This window comes from Ranitomeya variabilis, chromosome 2 (assembly GCF_051348905.1).
Source record: "Ranitomeya variabilis isolate aRanVar5 chromosome 2, aRanVar5.hap1, whole genome shotgun sequence".
Taxonomy (NCBI): domain Eukaryota; kingdom Metazoa; phylum Chordata; class Amphibia; order Anura; family Dendrobatidae; genus Ranitomeya; species Ranitomeya variabilis.
In genome coordinates, this window is record NC_135233.1 from 971,340,766 (window position 1) to 971,356,145 (window position 15,380).

The window sequence follows — 15,380 nt, forward strand, 5'->3', positions numbered from 1 at the left end:
CACCGACTCTGCAGAACAATATTAGTGAAAAGGTAATGTGATATATGTGATGGTGTAGTGACCCCTGTGGCAGTTAGGGGGCGCTCTGTGCGCTCTGCGGGATATGCATGGAGGCGTATCTGTTGTGGTGATATTCGTGGTGAACCTGTGATCGGCAGTGTTGTGAATGGCCGATATGTGTCGCAGAGGGAGTCTGCGTAGTAAGTCTGATGTTTTGTGTTTATGCTGGGACCTGTAGACCCTCAAGAGTTTCTGTAATGTGTATAGTTAAGTTTGGGTGACTTACTAGGCTAGTCATGAGAGACGGGAGGGTCAGACTAGCCACACATCCACACACACATCCAGGGGTGTGGTTTCAGGTATATAATGTGACCAGGATGTGGGTCACATGGGAGGCGTGTCCGGCAGGTCCTGTGTGGTTCCTGTGTGGAACCTGTGTATGGACCTGACTGGTGAAGGTGCTGGATTGGCCTGGGAATGACCAGGGTCCTGCAAGCACCTGGGAACGGTGCGGGATTGCCCTAGGAATGACTAGGGTCCCGGGGACTGTCCTAGGAATGACTAGGGTCCCGAATGGTGCTGGATTGGCCTAGGAATGACTAGGGTCCGGAGAGCACCTGAGAACGTGGACTAGGCCACTGGCGTGATCCTGGTAACCTGAGGTAACGGGTGGAGGACGGGGTCCAGGACCTAAGCTGATAGGTGGAGGACGGGGTCCAGGACCTAAGCTGACAGGTGGAGGACGGGGTCCAGGACCTGTTGTGACAGGTGGAGGACGGGGTCCAGGACCTAAGCTGATAGGTGGAGGACGGGGTCCAGGACCTAAGCTGATAGGTGGAGGACGGGGTCCAGGACCTGTGGTAACGAGGTGACGACCAGGATCTGCAGAGCCAGTGTCCGTTACGGTGTGGGGAAGCTGCAGTCCTTCGGTGAGGTCCGGACTGACTACTGTGTGCCGGACAGGCAAGTTGGGGATCCCCGTTAGGCAGCTTACCCAGAAGAGTGTGAACAGAGTGTGGGGAAGCTGGAGTCCTTCGGTGAGATCTGGACTGACTACTGTGTATGGACCAGGCGAGTTGGTGATCCCCGTTAGGCAGCTTACCCAAAGGCTGTTGGAAGAGTCGGCAAGGTGGAGCAGGAGCTCCCGTCAGGTACCAAAGAGACTGTTGGTGCCTGTTGTATTCTATGTAATGAACTGTGCTTAACCCGGTTTATGTGGCTTAATAAACCGTATGGACTGCTTTCTTTTATAAACCCGTGCTGTGTGCTTAAATATCGCGGTCAAGCGAGTGTCCCCCAACACTCTCAGTAAGAGAAACCTTACAGTAAGATAAAGATCACCAAAAGAATAATTGTAATAAACAGTGGCTCAGAATGATAAAACAAAGTATGATAAAAAAAGCCTCCAGCACTGACAACCATAGTGAACAAAACTCAGAGAGCAATAATATCAGATAATGGTAATGACGTAATAAAAAAGACTGGAATGGTAGGAAAACACTGCAAAAATAGTGCAAAAGTGACAGCATGTAAACAGAGTAAAAATATAGTAAGATACATGGACAAGTGGAAAAAGTGAAAATCCAAACACCAGGAAAACTAATGAGCTAGCTAAGATTTGGACTGTCGATTGAACAAGCAGTAAATGGAGCCTAAAATGTTAAAAGGGAACTTGTTAGCACAATTTTGTAATGTAAAGTAAAGACATGGCTGTATTGGTGCTGTAATATTATTACATTGATACTATTGATGAGCGAACAGTCAATCCCTACATGTGTTGTGGCTGTCTAAACAGTCGCGACTCGCGAATAATGCAGCTGCAGAGACTTGCACATATTTGAGCACAACCAAGATACTCAGATAACACATGTTCGCTCATCAATAATTGATACCTTTGGTGAAGAAAAACATTTTGTGGTTCTTCTTTAATTACCATTTGAAGATTTCTGCAAATTAGACTTCAGTGCAAAGGGGCCAAGTGTCACGGGGTTACCGCAACAGAGAGAGGAGCAGAAGACCGCAGCGTCTGATTGCTCCTACTCCTGCTCTGAAAAGAAGCACTTCATCTTCTTTTTAAATGATGTAAATTTCTTTTGGCAGTACAGGGGTTAATTGGCCATGTTGGGAGCTCTGGGTACTAGGCCTCTCAGCTGATCACTGTTAGCCACTCCTATCCCCTATATAATTTGGGTCCTGACTGACACACATCGTCAGGGGTAGCTCATGCATGGTTGGGAGGATAGTAATTGGTGGTTATATGATAAGGCGTTTGGTGGGTTTATCTGTAACTGTTGCTTGGTTAAGTAAGTGTGATAATTCCCTTACCTTCTCTTACTTTGGTTTTACTCCATCCTCCTCTCCACAGCGCATAACTCTGTTATATGTGAGTAATTGTATGCCTGGTATTTTCTTGTTTCCCCTGTTCGTATTACCTTGTTCGTCTGGTTGGTGTACTATGGTGCACAACTTCTCCCCTCTTCCCTGGGTGGGGGAAAGGTACAGACGGAGGGCAGATTCAGGAGATAAGGCAAGGTACTTGGCCCCAGCATCTTCACCTTCAGAAGTACCTGGGGAACGAGGCGAGCTGGGGCGCCCCCTAGTGTTAGAGACAGAGAAGGAGCCCCTGACATAGTCGTGACACCAAGTCTTTCCCTGCCTGTCGGTTATTTCCAGGCCTCCACTAAGTTTGTATTTTCACTTTTTCCACTTGTTAATTTATCTTCCTATACTGTTTACAAGCTGGCACTATTGCACTATTTTTTGATTTTCATACTACTCCCGGTTTCTATTATTGGGTCATTACCATGATCTGATATTTTTGCTCACTTATTTTTGGTTTCTATGGCTGTCAGTGCTGGAGGCTTTTACTATCAAACTTTTTTTTATCATTTTGAGCCATTGTTTATAGCAACTTTGGTGTTCTGTTACAACAGTATCTCATGGTTGTACCTTATTATTAGTATTGCTCTTACTGCCATTACTGGTGTATGGGGCCCAGTGAGCAGAGAGGGCATCGACCAGGTCCCCCATCTTTTGCTCACCGGGCCGCAGGGGCAGGAGCATCTAGCCAGTGCAGTAACTGAACCTTCGTCCGATACACATGGGACACCTGGAGCAGGATCATGAGACACATGTAGCAGGAACATGGGATAGATGAGGCAGGATCGTGGGACAGATGGGGCAAGATTATGGGACAGATGGGGCAGGATCATGGGACACATTGGGCAGGATAGACAGATGGAGCAGGATGGGGAGATCACATGGAGTAGGATGGGACATCACATGGGGTAGAATGGAGACACATGAGGGTAGGATGGGAGAAGATATGGAGCCAGGAATAAGACACAAGGGGCTGGATGGGGGATATTGGCTGGAGCAAGGAATAAGACACAAGGGGGCCAGGATGGGGGATATTATTACTGTAGGGGCTAATTAAGGGATATTGTTACTGCAGCGATGTATTTTATTTTTGAGAATACTGCTTTCAATGGGGGGTGCTGGTACTGTGCAGGGTGACACTGACAAGTCGCCTTTTTTTCTTCATCTGGTGTAGTATAGGGAAAAAATTAAATAATGTGATGTGCAAGCAGGGCTGTGTTATTTCCTGCAGAGACGATTCCTGACTACAAGAAATGGTGGTCTGTGCTGGATGAAGACGAAAAGCGAAGATGAAAGACTTCAACTAGCGATGTGTTATGAACTGGTGGTTTAGGAGCAACATGGGACGAGCTCTGGAGGAGGTGGTACCTGTACTGACCGCAGTTCCTGAGCTTAACACAACACTAGAAGTAGCCGTGGGATGTTCCTGTCACTCCCTAGACGCATCGTCACAGCCGGAGGACTAACTACCCCTAAAGATAGAAACAGGAAAGCTATCTTGCCTCAGAGAAAATCCCCAAAGGATAGACAGCCCCCCACAAATATTGACTGTGAGTGGAGAGGGAAATGACATACGCAGAATGAAACCAGGATGAAGCAAAGGAGGCCACTCTAGCTAGATAGATAGAATAGGACAGAATACTGTGCGGTCAGTAGTAAAAAACTAGAAAAATCCACCACAGAGTTTACAAAAATCTCCACACCTGACTAAAGGTGTGGAGGGTAAATCTGCTTCCCAGAGCTTCCAGCTTAACTGAATAAATCCATACTGACAAGCTGGACAAGAAAAAACATAGAAAATGCAGAACGATAAAGTCCACAAAATGTGGACAGCAAAAGAACCAAGCAAGGACTTATCTTTGCTGAACTGGTCAGAATATCAGGGAAATCCAAGCAGAGATGTGAATCCAACCAGGAACCATTGACAACTGGCACTGGCTGAAGGATAGAGCCAGGCTTAAATAGCCGAGCCAGAATAGACGATCAGTGGAAGCAGCTGCTGACTGCTAAATCCAAGGAGCAGCCGTTCCACTTAAAACCACCGGAGGGAGCCCAAGAGCAGAACTCACAACAGTACCCCCCCTTGAGGAGGGGTCACCGAACCCTCACCAGAGCCCCCAGGCCGATCAGGACGAGCCAAGTGAAAAGCACGAACCAAATCGGCGGCATGAACATCGGAGGCAACAATCCAAGAATTATCCTCCTGGCCATAACCCTTCCACTTGACAAGATACTGAAGCCTCCGCCTCGAAAAACGAGAATCCAAAATTTTCTCAACCTCATATTCCAACTCCCCCTCAACCAACACCGGGGCAGGAGGGTCAACAGAGGGAACAACGGGCACCACATATCTCCGCAACAAAGATCTATGGAAAACATTATGGATGGCAAAAGAGGCTGGAAGGGCCAAACGAAAAGATACCGGATTGATAATATCAGAAATCTTATAAGGACCAATAAACCGAGGTTTGAACTTAGGAGAAGAAACCTTCATAGGAACATGACGAGAAGATAACCAGACTAAATCCCCCACCCGAAGCCGGGGACCAACACACCGATGGCGGTTAGCAAAACGTTGAGCCTTTTCCTGAGACAACGTCAAATTGTCTACCACATGAGTCCAAATCTGCTGCAACCTGTCCATCACAGAATCCACACCAGGACAGTCAGAAGGCTCAACCTGCCCCGAAGAAAAACGAGGATGAAAACCAAAATTACAAAAGAAAGGCGAAACCAACGTAGCTGAACTAGCCCGATTATTAAGGGCAAACTCGGCCAACGGCAAGAAAGCCACCCAATCATCCTGATCAGCAGACACAAAGCATCTCAAATAGGTTTCCAAGGTCTGATTAGTTCGCTCAGTTTGGCCATTTGTCTGAGGATGAAACGCCGAAGAAAAAGACAAATCAATGCCCATCCTAGCACAAAAGGCCCGCCAAAACCTAGAAACAAACTGGGAACCTCTGTCAGACACAATATTCTCCGGAATGCCATGCAAACGAACCACATGCTGAAAAAACAATGGAACCAAATCAGAGGAGGAAGGCAATTTAGGCAAAGGTACCAAATGGACCATTTTAGAGAACCGGTCAAAAACCACCCAGATAACAGACATCTTCTGGGAAACAGGAAGATCCGAAATAAAATCCATGGAAATATGCGTCCAGGGACTCTCAGGGACCGGCAAAGGCAAAAGCAACCCACTAGCGCGGGAACAGCAAGGCTTGGCCCGGGCACAAGTCCCACAGGACTGCACAAAAGAACGCACATCCCGCGACAAGGAAGGCCACCAAAAGGACCTAGCAACCAAATCTCTGGTACCAAAAATTCCAGGATGACCAGCCAACACCGAACAATGAACCTCAGAAATTACCTTACTTGTCCATCTATCAGGAACAAACAGCTTCCCCACTGGACAGCGGTCAGGTTTATCAGCCTGAAATTCCTGAAGCACCCGCCGTAAAAAAGGGGAGATGGCAGAAAGAATCACCCCTTCCTTAAGAATGCCAACCGGCTCAAGGACTCCAGGAGAATCAGGCAAAAAACTCCTAGAGAGGGCATCAGCCTTAACATTCTTAGATCCCGGAAGATACGAGACCACAAAATCAAAACGGGAGAAAAACAGGGACCATCGAGCCTGTCTAGGGTTCAGCCGCTTGGCCGACTCGAGGTAAATCAGATTCTCATGATCGGTCAAGACCACAACGCGGTGCTTGGCTCCCTCAAGCCAATGTCGCCACTCCTCAAATGCCCACTTCATAGCCAACAACTCCCGATTGCCGACGTCATAATTGCGCTCCGCAGGCAAAAACTTTCTGGAAAAAAAAAGCACACGGTTTCATCAAAGAACCATCAGAATTCCTCTGAGACAAAACGGCCCCTGCCCCAATCTCAGAATCGTCAACCTCAACCTGAAAAGGAAGAGAAACATCCGGCTGACGCAACACAGGGGCAGAAGTGAATCGGCGTTTAAGCTCCTGAAAGGCCTCAACAGCCGCAGAGGACCAATTCGTCACATCAGCGCCTTTCTTCGTCAAATCGGTCAGGGGTTTAACCACACTGGAAAAGTTGGCAATGAAACAGCGATAAAAATTAGCAAAGCCCAAAAATTTCTGAAGGCTCTTCACAGATGTGGGTTGAATCCAGTCATGAATGGCTTGGACCTTAACAGGATCCAATTCTATAGACGAGGGAGAAAAAATAAAACCCAAAAAAGACCTTCTGAACTCCAAATAGGCACGTAGACCCCTTCACAAATAAAGCATTATCACGAAGGATCTGGAATACCATCCTGACCTGCTTCACATAAGACTCCCAATCATCGGAAAAAATCAAAATATCATCCAAATACACAATCATGAATTTATCAAGGTAATTGCGGAAAATATCATGCATGAAGGACTGAAATACAGAAGGAGCATTAGAAAGCCCGAAAGGCATCACAAGGTATTCAAAATAGCCTTCGGGCGTATTAAATGCAGTTTTCCATTCGTCACCCTGTTTAATACGAACAAGATTATAAGCCCCTCGAAGGTCAATCTTAGTAAACCAACTAGCCCCCTTAATACGAGCAAACAAATCAGAAAGCAAAGGCAAAGGAGATTGGAATTTGACCGTGATCTTATTAAGAAGGCGATAATCAATACAGGGTCTCTAGGAGCCATCCTTCTTGGCAACAAAAAAGAATCCCACTCCCAATGGTGACGAAGACGGCCGAATATGCCCCTTCTCCAAAGACTCCTTAACATAACTCCGCATGGCGGCATGCTCTGGCACAGACAGATTGAAGAGTCGGCCCTTAGTTCTATCAGCATACTCAGCAGCATACTCAGGACAAATTGGACAACAACTTTTGGGGTCCAATTTATCCTGTTACCCTTATGAAAATACAAAACTGGGGGCTAAAAAATCATTTTTGTGAAAAAAATGAATTTTTATTTTCACGGCTCTGCGTTATAAACTGTAGTGAAACACTTGGGGGTTCAAAGTTCTCACAACACATCTAGATAAGTTCCTTGGGAGGTCTAGTTTCCAATATGGGGTCACTTGTGGGGGGTTTCTACTGTTTGGGTACATCAGGGGCTCTGCAAATGCAACGTGACGCCTGCAAACCAATCCATCTAAGTCTGCATTCCAAATGGCACTCCTTCCCTCCCGAGATCTGCCATGCGCCCAAACAGTGGTTCCCCCCAACATATAGGGTATCAGCGTACTCAGGACAAATTGGACAACAACTTTTAGGGTCCAATTTATCCTGTTACCCTTGTGAAAATACAAAACTGGGGGCTAAAAAATCATTTTTGTGAAAAAAAAAGAATTTTTATTTTCACGGCTCTGCGTTATAACCTGTAGTGAAACACTTGAGGGATCAAAGCTCTCAAAACACATCTAGATAAGTTCCTTAGGGGGTCTACTTTCCAAAATGGTGTCACTTGTGGGGGGTTTAATGTTTAGGCACATCAGGGGCTCCCCAAACGCGACATGGCGTCCCATCTTAATTCCAGTCAATTTTGCATTGAAAAGTCAAATGGCGCTCCTTCCCTTCCGAGCTCTGCCATGCGCCCAAACAGTCGTTTACCCCCACATATGGGGTATCAGCGTACTCAGGACAAATTGCACAACAACTTTTGTGGTCTAATTTCTTCTCTTACCCTTGGGAAAATAAAAAATTGGGGGCGAAAAGATAATTTTTTGTGAAAAAATATGATTTTTTATTTTTATGGCTCTGCATTATAAACTTCTGTGAAGCACTTGTTGAGTCAAAGTGCTCACCACACATCTAGATAAGTTCCTTAAGGGGTCTACTTTCCAAAATGGTGTCACTTGTGGGGGGGTTTCAATGTTTAGGCACATCAGGGGCTCTCCAAACGCAACATGGCGTTCCATCTCAATTCCAGTCAATTTTGCATTGAAAAGTCAAATGGTGCTCCTTCCTTTCCGAGCTCTGCGGTGCGCCCAAACAGTGGTTTACCCCCACATATGGAGTATCGGCGTACTCAGGACAAATTGTACAACAACTTTTGGAGCTGAAATAAATTTTGTGTAAAAAAAAAATTTAAATGTTAATTTTTATTTAAACATTCCAAAAATTCCTGTGAAACACCTGAAGGGTTAATAAATTTCTTGAATGTGGTTTTGAGCACCTTGAGGGGTGCAGTTTTTAGAATGGTGTCACACTTGGTTATTTTCTATCATATAGACCCCTCAAAATGACTTCAAATGAGATGTGGTCCCTAAGAAAAAAAATGGTGTTGTAAAAATGAGAAAATTGCTGGTCAACTTTTAACCCTTATAACTCCCTAACAAAAAAAAAATTTTGGTTCCTAAATTGTGCTGATGTAAATTAGACATGTGGGAAATGTTACCTATTAAGTATTTTGTGTGACATATCTCTGTGATTTAAGGGCATAAAAATTCAAAGTTGGAAAATTGCGAAATTTTCAAAATTTTCGCCTAATTTCCGTTTTTTTCACAAATAAACGAAAGTTATATCGAAGAAATTTCACCATTATCATGAAGTACAATATGTCTCGAGAAAACAGAATCGCCAAGATCCGTTGAAGCGTTCCAGAGTTATAAACTCATAAAGGGACAGTGGTCAGAATTGTAAAAATTGGCCCGGTCATTAACGTGCAAACCACCCTTGGGGGTAAAGGGGTTAATAAGCACAAACTGCAAATTTTTAATGTGCTGGTACCTAACTTTTTCCAGAGCATTTCTTGACTATTCCCCTCATAGTTTATGAAGCTGTTTAGCTCTAGGTGATGTGTTCCTGTCCAAAGGTTGTTTGCCTCTGGATAGATCAAACCATAGCAGCAAGGTAAAAAAAACATTGGACTTCACTTAATGCAAATGTCCCCCGTGCTATATGAGCAACAACAAAAATGAAGGCATTCTTCGGGATAGTCTGGAACAATTTAGGAAAATCTGGGCCCACGTGTATGATAACACTCATTATATTCCAGAAGTAAACTGAACAGCTCTATTAACCCCTTCACGCCGCAGCCCTTTTTCATTTTTGCGTTGTTTTTCGCTCCCCTCCTTCCCAGAGCTATAACTTTATTTTTCCGTCGATATGGTCATATGAGGGCTTATTTTTGGTGGGACGAGTTGTACTTTTGAATGACACCATTGGTTTTACCATGTCTTGTACTAGAATATGGGAAAAAAATTCCAAGTGTGGTGAAATTGCAAAAAAAGTTGGCTGGGGATAATTTATAACTTAGATGATTATTAAATGTTCGAGTGGGAACAAATGTGATTTTTTTTTTCCCCACAAAGGCCCATAATATGTTTTAATTTTTCCTAGAGACAGAATTAACCAGATAGGGCAGAATTTTTGATTGTGGCGATTCCAATGTTTTGGTGCAGTTTGCTAGTTTTTCTCAATTTAATGAAAAAGTCATAAAGCTTAAAACACAAATTACCTTCTAGCTTTATCTCGTAATGTATGTAGCTAAGGAATCGTTCCAGCTGATGAGCACTAAGAATGGATGGTAATTAGACACTAAAACGCTTTAGTTTGTAGGCAGACCTCACCTCTGTAGATAAAGCTGTAGATGGGGAACTTTTTTCAATTCTATTACTCGATGGGTGCTTTTAGCTATTGGCATCAATTTCCACCCCCTAAGAAAATTACAAGTGGGTAACGTGCCCAAATAGTTTCATCCTTGGAAAATGTTGCCTCCTGCAGTCAGGAAAGGATGCCGCCGAGGTTTTTCCCTTATCTTCACTAATGCGCCCCTGCTGATACCTTGGATAATCTTCCACAATCTTACAACAGCATTAGCTGAAAGTTATACACTAATCAAACAATATCTCTGCTTTTTAGGGTGCTAAAACCTATCGTAGGGTTACCGATTCTACCAAAGGGATAAACCCGTAACCCGCTCACAATAGGACTCACCTGGGAGAAGGGTATCATCCAATCTTAAAATTCATCTAGTGGCAAATATAAACATTTATAATCTTTAATACAATGTATACAGTAGCCGTTTGGCTTCTAAAAATATACTTTGTAACCTCATTTTCAAATGTATCACCATGTCCTATATCTCATCCAATACCATCTTCATTTTTCTATCACATTTTTATCATATGAATGTATCGATATAACCGATTGGAATATGTTTAACTTCAGAAATGTCTAAATTAAAGACAAGTCTTGTTATAAATTAAAAAAAAAAGTTATTCTATACTGTATAATTTATGTATCTCTATACTTACTGTGTTTCCTAACATAATAAAAATGAATGGTGACGGGGAGCGCATTACTTTCCAGAAATGTCCTTGATATATGCCATTAGAAAAGGAGCAGCAATACCAAACATACTGTAGACTAGGAATAAGTAGGTGGAAAAAAAAATGAATGTTTACCCACATGCACCCTGGTACATGCTTCCAACAGTAAGGAACTGTAGAATTGTATACTACAGGTAAGAGACGGGACAAGCCTGTCACATGCCCCTGCCCAACGCAACCGCCTATGATACGACCCTATTATCACACATGCGCCATAGGGTAAGATGCATTCTCTGAAGGATAATGGTCAGTATATGGAATTCAAGGTATATTTATAAGGCAGCACGGTGGCTCAGTGGTTAGCACTGCAGCACTGGGGTCCTGGGTTCAAATCTCACGAAGGACAACATCTGCAAGGACTTTGTATGTTCTCCCCGTGTTTGCGTGGGTTTCCTCCGGGTTCTCCAGTCTCCTCCCACATTCGAAGACATACTGATAGGGAATGTAGATTGTGAGCCCCAGTGGTAATGTCTTTAAAATGTTGTAGAATTAATAGCGCTTTATAAGTGAGTAAAATAAATAAGTAATGCAGCTAACTTAGTGAGGCGTCCTATGACACTTTGTACAAATATTTATACCATGTTAATGATTGACACATGGTTAGGGTCCCTGCCCACGGACACATAATGGTACAGACACGTCATTAAATCTTCCAAACATGTCAAATTCAATGTACAAAAAATACTGCATATGAATGAAACCCACAGAGACTGTTGTAAACTGTCTACATGTAAATATATTTTTAGCCAAGTGGGTGTGGTCCTCAACTCTTCCCCATGTGTTTCTTCTTGAGAATCACATCCCCTTGCTAAATAAAGATGTGTTTCATACAAGGAAGAGGAGGTCATAGCTCAACAATGGAGATATGTAGGGACAAAAGAAAAACGACACCCGAATTCAGGCAAATGGCAGCATTTACACCAGGTAATATCGCGTACATATTTATGGCAAGAGGTGGGTCCTCTCTAAATCATCCCTCACCTTTATATGTTGTATATTTGCATGAGGTTGTTACCGATTCTCTATAAATGAGGCTTTGAGCACGTGCTCTCTGTCTAATGCACTGGCCTCTCAGCGGATCCTGCTTGATTAAATTGATTTTAATTGAATATGTTATTAAAATAAAAATAGGAATATAAGGTGTAGAAGTTTCTTCTAGTACAGTTTCATGGGTCCTGATCAATAGTTGGACGGTGCCCTCTGTACAATGCATTACCTTGGTAATTTCATATGTATCAAGGTGAAATATGTGACAACTCTTTATTTTCTGTGCTGAGATCTCTTACTGTATTAAAGTCTATTTCCAGTTATGTCAATAAAATGTTGTGTTCCACATAACACTTACCTTTCTTTTTATGTACTTATGTCATACACATGCTACTTATTAATTAAAAAAAAGCTAAGAAGGATGTAAGGTATTGAAATAACTAATCATTACCTTACAGAGCTCCTGGGTTCCCCACCAGTCTCTGCATTTCCTGCATTATCTGGAGGGACATGTGACCAACATATCACTGCTTCAGTAAGTGATAGGCTGCCATAGTCACATGTCCATGTCATGAGAACAAGAAGTACAAGAGGAAGATCTGTGACAGTGGATGATAAGGTGAATATTAGATATTTCAGTATTTTACATCATTTGGATACCAGATCATCCCTTTAAATACCAATCAATGACCTCCGTCACTAATATCACTACTGGTATTTCCCCCCTGATCTTTTTACTTTACAATCTAAATAGTTAGTGCTATGATAACTAAATAGAGCATAACTCAAGATTAAAAAAAAAAATCTTAAAAATGTGGATGCCGCTCATGACATCGTTTGCGCCAGGTTGGTATCTACCCTATAGATATACATGGTCGCCATTCAGATAAAAGGCTATCAATGTAATGCAAAGGCAGCTGAAGTCTATCAGAACGGGAACAGCTTGTACCACCCGGTGTTGTGTTCTGGCTCATAGAAGGGGGTCCGAAGCAGAGGGTTCCCCCCTGTATAGTAAGGTCGAAATGGGGCGGTCAGACAATGGTTGTGAGAGCAAAACAAGATGACCTCAAACAGCTAGAATTGCAGACTATAGACTTCTCACAAGTGTTACATTCAGGAGTACAGCGAAGTTTTCTGTTTCGGTTAGAGCTCCGCTCTAGAATGTCTGCATTGCAGTTACAGTAAATGGCATTCTACCTTACATTCTTCTTGGTTAAGATTACACCTGCATTTTTCAACTCCATTTGTCTATTCAACTTTAAGAAAAGAGAAATGGAATTCACACATCTTATTACATATGATAACGTAAGAGGGTCTGCTAATATATGAGCACAGGCTGGCCTTTGGTAGAGCAAGAAATGCAATATTCCTATCTTGACATTGACTTATGATGCAAATAAACTATAATTCAGGTTGAGATGCTGCCTTATTATTTTGCAGCCATTAGTGGTGACATCCAGGCCTCTTATTACCATAGATGCAATTGTTTAGTCATAAATGTTCTACCACTGAATAACTGACCTTAACTTGCATTTGTCAACTTCCTCCCTTAATGTCCCATTCTTGACCTCACATGACCTTCTAAACTTTTCAGATTTTTAAAGCTTACTTTTCAAAATAAACTGTGTACATGAGACTAATACTTTCTGGCCATTTTGACTTGTATTCTGCCTTTTTAACCAGTTTTCCCTTTTGCACACTTTATCTAGTTTCCAGTTGCCTCTGAGTTAGTGAGTGGAGACTAACTGCTATGATGTTGTTTAGGCTCAATTGGTGAAGTGGAGCCATTAAGCCCCAGGTCCAGGTGGATATACGGGCCCCGAGAGTTGGTGCAACTGGTAGGATGACATATGGAGAGAAGACAAGGCACCCTCAGGAATTTTGGAAACAGCAGAATGGATACAGCAAAATCGGCGGAGATGGAAGCAGTAACTCCGTGTGCACAAGAGGAGGAGAGTAACAAACTAAAGTGTTGAATAACAATCCAAAGACACAGGTTTCTGTCCTAATGAGCCTTAAAAGGCCCAGGGAGATGATGTCACATACCAGGCAAGCTGCAAACCCAATGTGGAGCACAACAGAGGGCAGTGGACCGAGGTGAAGGGAGCAGAGGCTAAACTGGGGACAGGGGACAGGTGTGCAACAGACGTCGCCCATACATAGAGACAGAAGAGCAGGAATCCATCTTGTCTATGTACTATATGTTAAAGGTAGTCTGTCAGCACAGAATGACTGTTCAAACTAAGTCCACCTGCTTGATTTCCATCTCTCCCCCTTCATCTTTGATTCATAGCTTTGTCTCCATAGAGCCACAGAGGGGTGAAGATAGATGGAAAACAAGCAGGTGGGAAGGTGTATATAAATGACTGGCCCCGTCATGTGTAGCTACATATCAGATAAGATCCCAATAGAGCACATTTAAGTTTGTGGGTGTAAAGTGAAACGTGGAGCAGTTCACAGGGTATATTGTGTCTATTATAGAGAGTTTCCAGGTTACAGGTAACAGCTGCTGTGAATGGTGATGTCACAGAGTAGCATGTGCTGGGCCTGCGCACTGTGACATCACACCTCTATATAAGCAGCTGCGCTTCGGAATGCTCGCTGAGGGTTCCGTAGAGTTGGAGTGTGAGTACGCTGCGTCTGAGTCTCCTGCTCTCTTTATTAGTTTCTATAATTCTCTATTCCTTTCCTATGTTTCCTCCATATAATGGCCACGTCCTGCTCTTCTCTTTCTTATCTCCCTCCAGTCTTTCCTCCTGATACTGAGCTTGGTGTCCCCAATTTGTTTCTGAGTAACCATTGGTCTGTTATTACTGACTATAAACTTTCTCCTCTTATCTCAATCCATTTTCAGTGCGATTGTCAAGAGTTTTCTTTATTGACTATTAGCAAGAGTTTTTCTGCATAATGGAGAACATTTCCCGTCAGCTCATGGATGTAAGTCATGAATTACCACCCAGAATGAATGTGCAGAATGGGGAGAAGTGAATAATATAGATACTAAATAGAATCTCCATGATGTCAGCAGATATCAGTGTTATATACTCCACTGAGATCTATAGAAAACATAGAGCGGGAGGTTATGGCTGGTACATGGTAATTCCAGGATAGATGTCTCATCTTTATGGGCCCTATGAGATAATCATCAGGAGAGTCTGGGGGACACTGATCACCCTCTACCTTATTGAAAATGCATATATGAAAGTGTGTATTTATGGAGAAATCAGGGCTGATCGCGACATTGCGGCCAATCGTAGAATTACTCTCATCACACTAAATATTATTATTATTTCTACATTTACAGATTTCATCTTCCAATGAAGTTGATGATTTTCAGTAAGTAAATGTTCATTAAGAGGTTGTAATATCTAGAGACCTATATATTTTATCATTGGTTTTATTTTTTTATGTTGTTTTGGTCCCTTTGAATCTGAATTTCCTTAAATAATGAAATACAAACGTAAATAAAAAATGATATATCCCCCATGTGTTATGTATTCTTACACTTGTGCACTTATTCTTATAGGATTGGTGTTCGTCCACATAATATATAAGTACCGTGTATCTCTGCAATGTACTATTTACATTGTGTGGTCAGTGGTGTACTGCTAATAGTGACAAGCCACTGGTCACTATGGGGCCTAGGAATCTGGAAGGCTTGGTGCCAGCACCGATCCCCCTTCCCCCATGCTCCCTCCCAGTACCACATATAC

At 43.0% G+C, this 15,380-nt stretch overlaps 2 protein-coding genes across 3 annotated transcripts in view; one reads left to right on the forward strand and one right to left on the reverse strand.

Moving 5' to 3' along the window:
- The window catches only part of TM4SF18 (transmembrane 4 L six family member 18), a 182,002-nt gene that overhangs the window by 36,740 nt on the left and 129,882 nt on the right, over positions 1-15,380 (reverse strand). The window lies entirely within an intron of this gene.
- LOC143808315 (uncharacterized) overlaps positions 14,323-15,380 on the forward strand; it is an 87,237-nt gene continuing 86,179 nt past the window's right edge. The window contains exons 1-2 of the mRNA XM_077290838.1: positions 14,323-14,604; positions 14,972-15,003. Coding sequence (XP_077146953.1) covers positions 14,575-14,604; positions 14,972-15,003 — 62 coding nt within the window. The 5' untranslated portion in view covers positions 14,323-14,574. The remainder of the gene's footprint in view (positions 14,605-14,971; positions 15,004-15,380) is intronic.